Raw genomic sequence first — 13,552 nt, 5'->3', positions numbered from 1 at the left:
CAGGACTAAGTATTATCTATACCATCCCAGACAGGTGTTTGTCCAACCTGTCCTTGAAATCCTCAATGATGGAGATTCCACAACCTTCCTAGACAATTTATTCCAGTGCTTAACCACTCTGGCAGAAAGTTTTTCCTAATGTCCAACCTAACCACCCTTGCTGCAATTTAAGCCCATTGCTTCTTGGCCTAACCTCAGAGGTTAAGGACAACAATTTTTCTCCCTCCTCCTTGTAACAACATTTATGTACTTGAAAACTTATGTTCCCTCTCAGACTTCTCTTTTCCAGACTAAACAAACCCAATTTTTTCAATCTTCCCTCATAGGTCATGTTTTCTAGAACTTTAATCATTTTGTTGCTCTTCTCTGGACTATCCAATTTGTCCACATCCTTTCTGAAATGTGGTGCCCAGAACTGGACACAATACTCCAGTTGAGGCCTAATCAGAGCAAAGTAGAGCAGAAGTATTACTTCTTGTGTCTTCCTTACAACATTCCAGCTAATACATCCCAGAATGATTTGCTTTTTTTGCTTTTTGTGATGCCTAAGTTTTAAGCATCTAGAAAACAAAATCACAGAACAATGGAATCCACAAGACCTGAGGTAGGAGCCTACACTCCATATATAATGAATGGTGACAGATAGGCATGTTAGAATGCAATGCACAAAAACCAGAACACTAGGCAGGGAGCTGCATAAACTAGCCAATGGAAAATGCCAAAGAGAGGTGTTGTAAGCCCCACCCTTCTCACAGCATTCAGTGCCTAATTCCAAGCTGCAGAGAGGCACCTCTTTCTGCTGAGCAACCCATACGCAGGGATCCCTTTCCTCCAGTCAGGTGGCTTAGGTGTCTAAGTAGTTTCTTACAGGAGTAAGTTATTTGTCTTACCTTGCTCCACATAAAATGACCAGACAAGATAGAGGTGGTGCCAACCTTATAACTTTTAGTCTAGTGGTTAGAGCACTTGCCTGAGATCCGAGAACAAGGTTCATTTCTGCCCTCAGACAGAGGGGGAAGAAAGGATTTAAAACAGGGATCTCTCAGCTCTCAGGACAGTACTCTAACCACTGATCTATGGGATAGTCTGATGCAGGGCCTCTTGCTCTCTCCTGCTCTATCCATTTCACTGTGGATAAAGCATTTAAAAAGTTATTGGAGCAGCAGGATTGGACCCTAGGTCTCTTACCTCCAAGATGGGTGCCCTAACCACCAGGTTACAAAGTCATTCAAGTATTTATCTACAATCGCTGGAGGGAAAGAGATTAACTATGTAGTCTGGTGGTTAAGGCACCCACTGGGATCCAATCCCCATCCCAATCACTTTAAATTATTTATCCATAGTGGAACAGCTTCAACAGGAGAGACTAAGGAAACCCCACAACAGAACAGCTCATAGCTCAGTGGTCAAAGCAGTCTCATGAAAGCTGGGAGACCTCTGTGAAAATCCTCTCCCCACTTCTGGCAGAGAGGGGGGAATTGAATCTGGGTCTCCCACATCCTAAGTGAGTACTCTAACCACTGAGCTAAACCTTATAAGGCGGCTCACCACCACTTTCTTATCCAGCGTCCAGACTGTGAATGGGGCCTGATCTGGTAAGCAGCCCCTGAGCACACCTACTGGACGGGAGCCTGGGCATGAGGTAGACACATAGGTATCTAGAGAACTTTTACACTGAAAAATTAGGCCATGTCTACACTTACAAGATTACAGAGGCTGAGCTGTACCAATACATCTTGATCGCTTGTGTAGCCACGTTATGTCGATAGGACATCATAAAACCAACTCAATGAGTAGCAGTAGCTATGCCGGTGGGAGAGTATCTCCCGACATATTGCTGTGCACACGAGCGCTTATGCTGACAAAACGTATGTTGCTCAGGGGTGTGTGTTTTTCACACCCTGAGCGGCAAAACATTTGCTGACATAAGCACAAGTTTAAACATACCCTTAGGCTCTGAATGAGTTTAGACACCCACAACGGTTTCGCAGGAGTTTTGTGGATCAGAGTGGAGCCTAAACCTGGGTCTTAGGCACCTAAATCTGAGCCTAAGGCACCTAAGTCTGGAGTTTAGGTGCTTTAGTGCCTTTGTTGACCAGGGCTTAAGTGACTTGCCAAAGGTTACACAGAAGTTTAAGGTAGGGCTGAGAACATACTGCTGACCTCTGAATTGACTTCTTAGCAACAAACTGCAGCTTTCTAATACAAACGGCTCGAGTTTCTGTACTGCAGACAAACATAAAATAGCAATAATAATTCTTACTCGCCTTTGTAAAGTACTTAAGGTCTCCAAGTGAAAAAATACTAGCTAACTGGAAAGCATTATCATTCGCCACATTTTTCAGATGGTGTAACCAAGGAACAGAAGTACATTGACTTGCCTAGAAGGCTTTAGCTGTGCAAAAAAACAAGAGAAAAACAAAAACCAAAACCACCCTATGTGGGTTCTAGTTTTGGATCTGAGGATTTGCTGATTAAACAATATCTGAAATGAAGTTAGACTATGCTGCACATCTATGTTTTGTTACTTTAGCTACCTAAAGAATATATCTTGTTAGGCGTGTAACAAATGAGACAGGCTTTGAAAGAACCATTTTCAGCTCTTAGTTTAATCTGGTGATTCGTCCCATCCCACTTCTTTATATTTCCTATTGTGTAGATAAAGGAAAACACTAAAAACAGAAGTAAATGCTTCAAACAAAACAGACCTTATGAAATTCCAAAACCTTTACAAGACCAAAACAAAAACAAAAAACCCAGCAACTTTGTTTCAAACAACAATTAGGGCTGTTAAATAACAACGCAGTTTATCACCACATTATTTACAAAAAAAACAAACAAAGGAAATGAAAAATTAAGTACCTCAAATCTTACACTGGACATAATAAGAAAGTGTTTATTTGTTAAGTATAAAGAAATGCATTTACTCACAACAACCTTCACTCTGATCTAAAAATACTATTCTTTCGCCAATACACTCATACAAAACCCTTTTTTAAAAAATAGAATTTTATATTTGAGATGAATGACACATGTTGACCTGCTTCTAATGCAAGTTCACATTTATACATTATTTTACTAATCACTAATGGTTATCAATATTAAAATGACAGTCAAATTTATTCCCGCAACACAACTATTATAAGTACTTCAAAAAAAAATTCAAATGTCAGTTGATACATATTAGCTAATAATAGTTCCCATTTAAGACTATCCCTTGAAAGAAAACTCTAATGAAATGAAGATAGCAAAAATCTTTTAAAAAAACCCAGCAAACCATGGGTTGGAGTTAGGGTTGTGCTGTGATGAAATTTCTTTATATGGATGAGAATGCATTCATCTAGGCAGTATTTTTTTTTTTAATTCTTAACTATTAATTTCCTTGCTTTATATGCTTGGATTTTGTGATTGACAGTGTAGTTTACTCTTAGCAACTGTCACTCTTTTTAAAATTACATAAACTTTTATTTTCTATTAAAATTATAAATTAAATAAATATAAATAAATAAAAATTAAATTTCTAGCCTACGAGTAGCTTAAGTTATTTAGGTCGATATCAAGAGTAACTAGCCCCCTTGTAATAATGTCACCTACTTATCGTATAAACCAAGATGCATGTTTTCATGTTCTTGGCTGAGTGAGAATCAAATGTAATCAAAGAATGACTAAGCAAACAAGCAAAACGTTTACACGAATTTGGTTACCTTGGTTTGTGTTTTATTTTTAATATTGCCAACTCTCTATATACTGATAAACAGAACATGTTCAGAACGTACAGAAAGTCACAAGACTCTATTTGGGAAAAATCTTTTACTTCAGAGAACTATAATCAATGGACTATAAACGTTTTTTCTATAGTGCCTTTTATCAAGGACATCTTCATAGCACATAGACTGTTTCCATACAACTGATATGACACAACAAGAAATTAACTCTGCAAGGGCTGTTTTGGATTTTATTATTTTAAGTCACTGGGAGGAAAAACGTTGGGCTTGTTCTCCAGAGTGGACTGATTTAAATCACCATTTTAAATCATGATTTAAGTCAGCAAGCAGGAAATCTCTATTTAAATAACTGATTTTGATTTTGTGCTGTATTTGCATTTTTAGTTATTTTCCTAAAGAAAGTTGGTTCACGATTATAATCATTAAAACGCGTTCATATGCAACTAAATATAATCTTTACTTTAAATTTGGTACTTTTTTGCTAACCAAAATGATACACTAAAACTATAAGCATTTATTTAAGCATCTACACAGCTGAATACACATTTATTCAGATTCTTAGGTTTTACATTTTTATGATGTTAGAAAATAGTGGATGACATTTATGTACAAGATTATTAATTTTTTACTCATGATTTGTATCAAGCTAGATTTGGAAAGGAAATTGGAATTCAATAAAAAATGCATAAAACAGCATTTTAAAATTAGTTCATTAGTTAAATAAAAATACCTTAAAGTGCTGGGTACATGTATAAAATAAGTTTATCAAAACGCATTTTGTACTTAAAGCTAACTGATTTATTAAACAATTAAATATTAACTATAGTGAACTGAACTAATTGCTTAAAGATTTTAGACCTAGTAGATCTCATCCTCTTGGACCTCTTCATTATTCATAGCTTGAAAGAGGAAAACAAGTTTTCCTACCTTTTCAATTCCCAACTGGTGTATCAACTTTGAATAAGCTAACTACTGAACTAAACTAGTTCAATGAACTGAAATGAAGAAAATATTCTCTCTGTACCTGCAGAACAGGCTACTGTTGTCAAAAGCTGGTCTTAGCACTTCAGCAAGTTCTGGTTCCAGATGCTTAGCCACCACTTCAGTGGTTTGACTTTCTTTAAATCTTTGGCAATAAACCTGTACTGCTTGAATATTTTTGTTTTATTTAAATTTAAATTATTTTAATAGATTATAGTAAATTAGGCCTTAATGTAGGTTATCAAATTAATATCTAATTTAAAATTTATTTTTTTAAATAAGTTATTTAATTTTAAAAAGCGTTCAAGTTTTATTTACTCTGTTGTTATGTCAATCTCCACCTAAACCACGTTCACATAATACTCACAGGTTAATTTAGTGTAAGAATAAAGTATTCCATCAAAATGTCACTAAAGCGATTTGAATAACTGATTTGTATTTCACTTCAATTAGATATAATCTTGTTACATTTCCTGGAACATCCTGAAAGGTTTTACCCATCCTATTGTGTCCTTTTCTAATAATAGTTTGGACTACAGTGAAGACATCCTGAATTCTGATTTTATAAAGCAGACATTTCCTTTTATCCTAATAGAATTTAAGATATTTGCTTAAATGTATGTAAGAGACATTAATCATAACAGTATCAGCTGCAATATTTACAAGTAAAACAGAAAATGGGATGGAGACTATCCCCTTGCTTAAGTTTTGCCTCAGTATACACTACTCAGTAGATTTTATTTGGAAAATAAGTTTTTCTTGATTATTATATAGTATGGCTACAATCAGGAATGAAATAAAAAATCAATCGCTTTGATTAACTTATATGAAACTAAGGTAGTTTTTTTAAACCACAAAAATAAAACTGAGAAAGAAACAAAAGCAGTTTTTTCCCCATTCTCTGAAAATGCTCACACAGTCAAACAGAGATAATTCACTTTTTGGGAGGAGTTGAGAGAAAGAAAAAGATTTCAAAGCAATTTTTTTAACTAATTACTTCTTTTACTGAGAGACTATGATGTGTTCACTGAGGTCCCCCTCCCCAGTCTTCTTGTGGCATCCTTCATCTTCATGCTTAGATTATAAGCTGTTTGGGGCAAGGGAGGTCTTTTTGTTATATGTGCGTTCAGTGCCTAGCAAGATGGGTCCCTGATTTGGGGGCTTTACGTGCCACTATAACAAAAATAAATAAACCTGAGAGCTTAACAAGCATGTCCTCAGAGACTAGGAGCAGCAGTCCCTTGGCTTGTAAGAGCCATGACCTGACCAGAGCAACTGGATTTCAGCCATGGACTCATTCACTGAATGGCAGGAAGTGACAGACACAGAGCTGCTGTGGCATCTTTCAATCCCCTTCTATTGGTGCCTGCTCTCAGGATACAATATTCAGCACCCAGGAGGACAAAGTCCTGCAGTGGGGAGGAATAATCCAGTGGGGGAAAGAGTGCTTGGCAAGACAACTGACAGCTCCTCACCCCCCCTCCACAGACTCCCTTCATTTAAAGCCCCCAAGGTCTGCACCCTGTCTGCTGCCACCCCACCCCGACTCACCCAACAGCGCTTTGAGGTGCTTGAGGCGGGTCAGGACGTCCTTCTTTGGGTCCAGAGCTTTCTGTGTAGATTTCTTGACATCAGCATGGCTCCTTCTGGAGAACATCCCGCAGGGGGAGACACTCCCTGATGCTAGGGGGCAAAGGGGAGCGCACCCCCTGCCGTGGGGGCTGAGGGGGAAGAGCGCCGCTGTTAAGTGGGTGAGGGGAGCTGGAGACCTGCTGGGGGAAGGGAGCAGCAGCACCCCCCTGCTGAGGGGGGCAGGAGGCGGGGATGGGGGCAGCACCCCCCCCCACTCTATGTCTGAGGAGGGGGGAGGGGAGAGGTTCCCTGCTGGGGGGCCCGAGGGACGCCCCCGTTCGCAGGGGCCGGAGAGCTGTTACTACGCCGAGGGAAGGCTCCCCTGCGGCGCCTCGCGCTGTGCTCCGCTCTCACTCCCCGGGGTGGGCGTGTAAACACGGAACTGACCGGACGCCGCGACGGTTAACTGTCTCCAGCCCGGCGCCGCACTGCGCAGCCGCCCCCGGCCGGACCGGCCTTCCCGCGGCGCCGGAGAGCGCGAGCCCTGCGCCCTGCGCCCTGCGCCGCGCCCCCCCCCCAGTCCCCTGAGCGAGCGGCGAGGATAGTAACCACCTCCCTCAAATGGGAACCGCCGAGCGCCCCTCTGCGCGACACTACAGCCCCCAGCGTGCAGCGCGGCCGGAAACGCGGCTCCGTATGGAGCGTTGCATGCTGGGAGTTGTAGGCGCTGTAAGAGCCACTTAACAAACCTCCCCTTCCAACAAGAGTTTCTGCGCGCTGGGTCCTGCAGGACTCCCTTCCGCCCCCCGCCATTGACACCGGCTTTGCGCTGTGACCTGCCAGGCTTCCCCCCACCTTGACACGGGCTCTGTGCTGTGACCTGCAGGGCTGCCCCCATTGACACCAGCTCTGTGCTGTGACCTGTAGGACTCTTCCCCCCTCCACTGACACCAGCTCTGTGCTGTGACCTGCAGGGCTGCCCCCATTGACACCAGCTCTGCGCTGTGACCTGCCAGGCTTCCCCCCACCTTGACACGGGCTCTGTGCTGTGACCTGCAGGGCTTCCCTCACCCACCACTGACACCGGCTCTGTGCTGTGACCTGCAGGGCTTCCCTCACCACTGACACTGGCTCTGCGCTGTGACCTGCAGGGCTGCCCCCATTGACACCAGCTCTGCGCTGTGACCTGTAGGACTCTCCCCCCCCCTCCATTGACACCAGCTCTGCGCTGTTACCTGTAGGACTCTCCCCCCCTCCATTGACACCGGCTCTGCATAGTGACCTGCAGAGCTTCTCTCCCCCTGACCCCCATTGACACCAGCTCTGCGCTGTGACCTGTAGGACTCTCCCCCCCTCCACTGACACCGGCTCTGTGCTGTGACCTGCAGGGCTTCCCTCACCACTGACACTGGCTCTGCGCTGTGACCTGCAGGGCTGTGACCTGCAGGGCTGCCCCCATTGACACCAGCTCTGCGCTGTGACCTGTAGGACTTTCCCCCCCCTATTGACACCAGCTCTGCGCTGTGACCTGTAGGACTTTCCCCCCCTATTGACACCAGCTCTGCGCTGTGACCTGTAGGACTCTCCCCCCGTCCACTGACACCGGCTCTGTGCTGTGACCTGTAGGACTCTCCCCCCCTCCATTGACACCAGCTCTGCGTTGTGACCTGCTGGGCTCCCCCGCCACTTGACACCAGCTTTGCGCTGTGACCTGCCAGGCTTCCCCCCACCTTGACACGGGCTCTGTGCTGTGACCTGCAGGGCTTCCCTCACCCACCACTGACACCGGCTCTGTGCTGTGACCTGCAGGGCTTCCCTCACCACTGACACGGGCTCTGCGCTGTGACCTGCAGGGCTGCCCCCATTGACACCAGCTCTGCGCTGTGACCTGTAGGACTCTCCCCCCCTCCACTGACACCGGCTCTGTGCTGTGACCTGTAGGACTCTCCCCCCCTCCATTGACACCGGCTCTGCATTGTGACCTGCAGAGCTTCTCTCCCCCTGACCCCCATTGACACCAGCTCTGCATTGTGACCTGCAGGGCTCCCCCACCCCATTGACACTGGCTCAGTGCCGTGACCTTCAGGACTCCCGCCTCCCCGACACCGGCTCTGCACTGTGACCTTTGGGCTCCCCACACACACACACTGACTGGTTCTGTGCACCGTGACCAGCTGGGCTCCCCCCACACACACACATTGACACTGGCTGTGTGCTGTGACCTGCTGGGCTCCCCCCCCCCCCCCCGTCACACACACACATTGACACCGGCTCTGTGCGCTGTGACCTACAGGGCTCCCCCCGCCACATAATCTCAATCATGTTTTGAATAACTGTGTATTATTTATGTATTTTCAGTCTAAACAATGTTCTTAAACTCTGCACCTAGTGAGAAAACAAAAGGCCAAATAGATTTGCACGGGTATAACTGAGAGCAAAACATGACTCAAAATTCCAGACCACACAGAATGTAATGAGATTCTGAGGCATGGAGTGGGGGGGTGTTAATGTTAGTAAACTCCAGCTCAGAATTAAGGCTTAAGAAAACAATCTATCTCATACAAGTAAATTACCAAGATCCCTTGCTGTCATTCACAGAAGAATATAAATTATTTGTTGGTGAGAAAGGGTGGGTGGGGAAACTACCAAAGCTCACAAAACTGAATACTCTTCTCCACTCAGCTCTATTGTACCATTTTAACTAGACTGCTTTAAAATCAGTTAAATCAACGCAACTTTCTCATGTGGACAAGGCCTCAGTTCCCTGCACCTCGCTTCTCCCATCCCTGAACTCTCCAGTGCATCTTTCATTGGGTAAGGGCAGAGTGGATGTTGAGCAGGTCTCTCTCTTCTTCCTCACAAACACTTATTTTACTGGTGACAGTGGTTGAGGGAATTTCTGCTGCTCCCCACTGCTTCTGCATTCCTTCCTCAGCAGCTGCTTTTCTCCCTGGAGATGGGGGAATTTCCTAACAATTCTCCCCTTCTCTGTCCCCTTCCTTTCAGGCTCCTTTTGCTCCAGCAACCTGCCTGTCAGTGGTGTTCCCTCTTTCTGCTCCTTTAAATAAAAACAGGTGATCCAAAGAGGCAGAGGTTTAAAACAGCAAAGAGAAGGCCTGGGAAAGAGAGAGGTCTTGGGATCTTGCCTTGCTGAGGCAACTTCTGCTACCTGCCAAGGTAGAATGGAGGTGGGTAGGGAGTGAACCTAGCCGTAGAGGAGGTGGAAGAAAGTCGTGTAAGGTTGCAAGCAAAGACTGAACATCAGAATGAGAGCTGGGGAGGTGAGAAGGGCTGAGACTTTTCATGATAGCATGTCCTTTTCCTTTTGAGTTCTGGTGGATTGGGTCTCACATTTACTGAGTTCTGTTGAATTCTATTCCAATTCCAGCCCTGCAATTACTTTAATTTGCTCTCTGCTGTACATTTCTGATTTTTGTCCTTTAATGTTCTCAACTTTTATGATTTTCTTTATCACCATGTTCACTATATTTGGTGTTTTTCTTAAGGCCCCAGCTCCTGGAATCAGTTGATTATGTGAGAATCTTAGCTTTTTTTTTTTTTTTTTTTTTTTTTTTGGCGGGTTGTGAGAGGAAGAAATAAGGAACCATCAGGCCCTCATGGTTTCAGATAAAAGCTTGAAAACATGGCCCAGCTATAGCCTTGGGGTTCAAAAACCAGAAGGCAAAGGAAAAGAACTCAAATTTAATATTCTCTTAAAATCTCATGACTTTGGGGCCTGATTCCTGATTGTTTAACAGACTTGGGGTTGACAATCCTGCATATTTGCTTGGTCTTTTTATCCCAGTTTTACAGGCTAACATCTCGTATTAGGAAAAGCTTTAAATCTTGTGAAATTGTCTAACTTATTTGTCATGTGTTATTTGTCAGAAAAATTGCAGCTTCCTGAGAAGAGTGAAATAGGTCATTACGTTTAAGTACCTCAAATAACAAATGTGGTTGGTTAAGGCAGAACATTATTCAAGGTTTGGCTTCCTCCTTCCTTATTTAAATTAGAAAAATGATAAGTTTCAGTTTAGCTCTTCTGATAATTTCTGCTATTTCCACATTTCTGCCTCTGCATTGTTAAAAAGGAGTTGTTTTATTTTTACATAAAATCTGTTGCTATTGAATCAGTCTAATTTTCCTCAAATCACTTATCTTCACCTAGGGCTCCTGAATTAAATACATGATGCCCTTCCAAGAGTGTTTCCTAATTAAAAGCTACTTCCAATGCAGGTATGTTTTAGGTATAGAAGATGATCATAATGTCACTGTGAATTTCCATGACCAAAATAAGAAGTCAGTGCTCTAGAAAAAGAGGAGACATTGAATCTGCTCCACCTTCTAATCAAATCTGTAATGCTATTATTTGCTACACTTCAAAGATAAAATCTTAACAAAAATAGTACTGTAATCAGTAAACAAATAATACTTTGTTATTTTATGGCACTTGCACCAAGGAGTCAAAGCACTTTATAAAAATCCTCAGAACACCAGTATGTGGTAGGAAAATATTATTTCCATTTACAGATGCTAAAATTAAGTTAGACTGCATGCCTAGCTCACACAGCAAGTCAGTGGCATGATTAGGAATAGAACCAAAGAATCCGAACTCTCAATCCTTTGCTATAACCACTCAATAATAATATCATAATAGCGATACGTTATGGTCATATAGTGACTTGCATTCAAGGATCTCAAAGCAGTTAATTGAGTCTCACAGCAACCCTGTGAGATGGATAAATATTATTTTTTCCATTGTACAATGATTCGGCTGAGGCTCAGAGAGGTGAAGGCTATAATTTTCAACTTGGGTGCATACCTACATCCATATTTAGGCAACAAAAGTTAAACGGTCCTATTCTTCAGAGGTGCTGAGTAATAGTATTGAAGTCGGTGGGAGCTGTGGCTGCTTAACACCTCAGAACATTGGATTACTTTAACCTTGTTAACCAAATATGGATTTAGACCTCTAGCTTTAGGCACTCACATTGAAAAGTTTGGCTTAAATTACTTGCTGTCAAAGTCACACCAAGATGGGCATAGAATTCAGATCTCATGACGCATTCCTATGCTTTAACAAGACTGTCCTTTTTTTGTTAGCACTGTGGAGCACAGTTCCATAAAGTACAGGGTGACTCAGCATAGCATAAAATTTGTATAACTAGAAAGAATGGATTTTTAAAATTGCATGCTTTAAACACTGAACTCAAGTTATTTGGGCCAAATTCTCTGACTTTAGTGGTGTTATGCTATGGTGGTATGTGGTTAGGTCCTATGATGGTGTCCCTTGAATAGATATGCAGACAGAGTTGGCAACGGGGTTTGCTGCAGGCCCTAACCACTTCAGCCACGCCATCAGGGCCATGTTGGCCTGCAATCTACCAATGTGATATATGCCATCATGTGCCAGCAATGCCCCTCTGCCATGTACATTGACCAAACTGGACAGTCTGTATGTAAAAGAATAAATGGACACAAATCAGACATCAAGAACTGTAACATTAAAAAACCAGTAGGAGAACACTTCAGTCTCCCTGGACACTCAACAACAGACTTAAGAGTGGCAATTCTTCAACAAAAAAACTTCTTCAAAATCAGATTTCAACGAGAAACGGCAGAATTGGAATTAATTTGTAAACTAGACACCATCAAATTAGGCCTGAATAAAGACTGGGAGTGGCTGGGTCACTACAAAAAGTAATTTTCCCTCTGCTGATACCCATTCCCAACAGTTGACAGGAAGGTGTGAGTAATGTCCACCTTGATTGCATTGGCCTCATTAGCACAACAAAGGTAATTTTCCCTCTGATATTCACCCCTTCTTGTCAACTGTTGAAAATAGGCCACTTCCACCTTGATTGAATTGGCCTCGTTAGCACTGACCACCCCATTTGGTAAGGCAACTCCCATCTTTTCATGTGTTGTAATATGTATATTGCTTACTGTATTTTTTACTCCATGCATCTGATGAAGTGGGTTTAGCCCACGAAAGCTTATGCCCAAATAAATTTGTTAGTCTCTAAGGTGCCACAAAGACTCCTCATTGTTTTTACTACAGAGTTAGGCTGATGCAAGGCAGCTTATGTTGACCTAACTCTGTAAGCATCTACACTAACATGTTGCTCCTACAGATGTAACTCACCTGCTATGCTGACTTAATAACTCCACCTCTACAAGAGGTGTAGCACTTAGGCCAACATATTTAGGTCAAAGCAGTGTCTGTGTAGGCACTGTGTTACTTACTAAATTGACTTTAGTGGCCTCCAGGAGGTGTCCCACAATGCCCCACCGAGATCCCACTCTGGTCACCATTTTGAGCTCTGCTGCCCAGCAGCCAGGTACACAGGTATATACTCCTCCCCTCTAAAGCCCTGCAATTTTTTTGAAATTCCATTTCCTGTTTGCTTGTGGAGAGCTCACCTAGGGACTGCCCAGCTGACCCTGCCAGCGCCGCGCTGCAGATGCGCTCCTATCTGGAGTACACAGGAGATGGTGGATCTCCTCAGTCTGTGGGGAGAACAGGCTGTTTAGGCACAGCTCCTATCCAGCCCTTGAAACGTCAATATCTATGAGCAGTTTGCTCAAGGCACGGGGAAGAAAAGCTACAAGAGGGACGTGCAGCAGTTCCATGGGAAAGCCAAGGAGCTGTGGCAGGCATACCAGAAGGCAAGGGAGGCTAACAGTCACTCTGGTGCAGAACCACAGATATGCCACTTCTACAAAATGTGGCATACCATCCTTGGCAGAGGCCATTCCCCCATCCCCACCCCAAGAGCACTGTGGATACTTTGGAGGAGCCAAAGTCGCCAGTCCTCAGAGTGAACAATGAGGATGAGGTGTTGGACAAGGAGGAGAAGGAGCATGGGGGACAGACAACTGGGGGATCCAGTGGGCACAGTGAGGCCAGGACCTGTTTTTGACTCCAGAGCGGTCAAACCAGTCCCTACAGTCCAGAATGGCTGAGTCTGATGCAGGGGAAGGAACCTCTGGTAAATATACAATTTGCTTTGATATTGCAGGGGCACATCTGTTCATTTACTCTTTTTTAATAATGCTAGAAAAAGTAACGAAATAACCAATAGAGATAGAATTGCTATCTGCTTCTCATTGTCCTGTACAGTTAGGCAGAGGGAGTCCTGCAGAACAGTTTGTTTATGTCCCATAAATCCTCCATAGAGATCTGCATGAAATTTTCCTGAAAGTAGTCTGCAATCCTCTGCCAAAGGCTTCTGGGGAGGGCTGCCCTATTTCTTCCGCCGTGGTAGGACACT

At 43.5% G+C, this 13,552-nt stretch overlaps 2 protein-coding genes across 4 annotated transcripts in view; one reads left to right on the top strand and one right to left on the bottom strand.

Moving 5' to 3' along the window:
* Positions 1-6,693, bottom strand: part of RALGAPA2 (Ral GTPase activating protein catalytic subunit alpha 2) — a 309,497-nt gene extending 302,804 nt beyond the window's left edge. For all 3 annotated transcript variants that reach the window (XM_050951273.1, XM_050951274.1, XM_050951275.1), the window contains exon 1: positions 6,258-6,693. In XM_050951273.1, the coding sequence (XP_050807230.1) occupies positions 6,258-6,363 (106 nt within the window). In that variant the 5' untranslated portion in view covers positions 6,364-6,693. The remainder of the gene's footprint in view (positions 1-6,257) is intronic.
* The window catches only part of XRN2 (5'-3' exoribonuclease 2), a 496,353-nt gene that overhangs the window by 13,679 nt on the left and 469,122 nt on the right, over positions 1-13,552 (top strand). The window lies entirely within an intron of this gene.

The sequence above is a fragment of the Gopherus flavomarginatus genome, chromosome 4, assembly GCF_025201925.1.
Source record: "Gopherus flavomarginatus isolate rGopFla2 chromosome 4, rGopFla2.mat.asm, whole genome shotgun sequence".
Taxonomy (NCBI): Eukaryota; Metazoa; Chordata; order Testudines; family Testudinidae; genus Gopherus; species Gopherus flavomarginatus.
The sequence above is the reverse complement of the archived record's forward strand: the minus strand, read 5'-3'. Positions and strand labels throughout refer to the sequence as shown.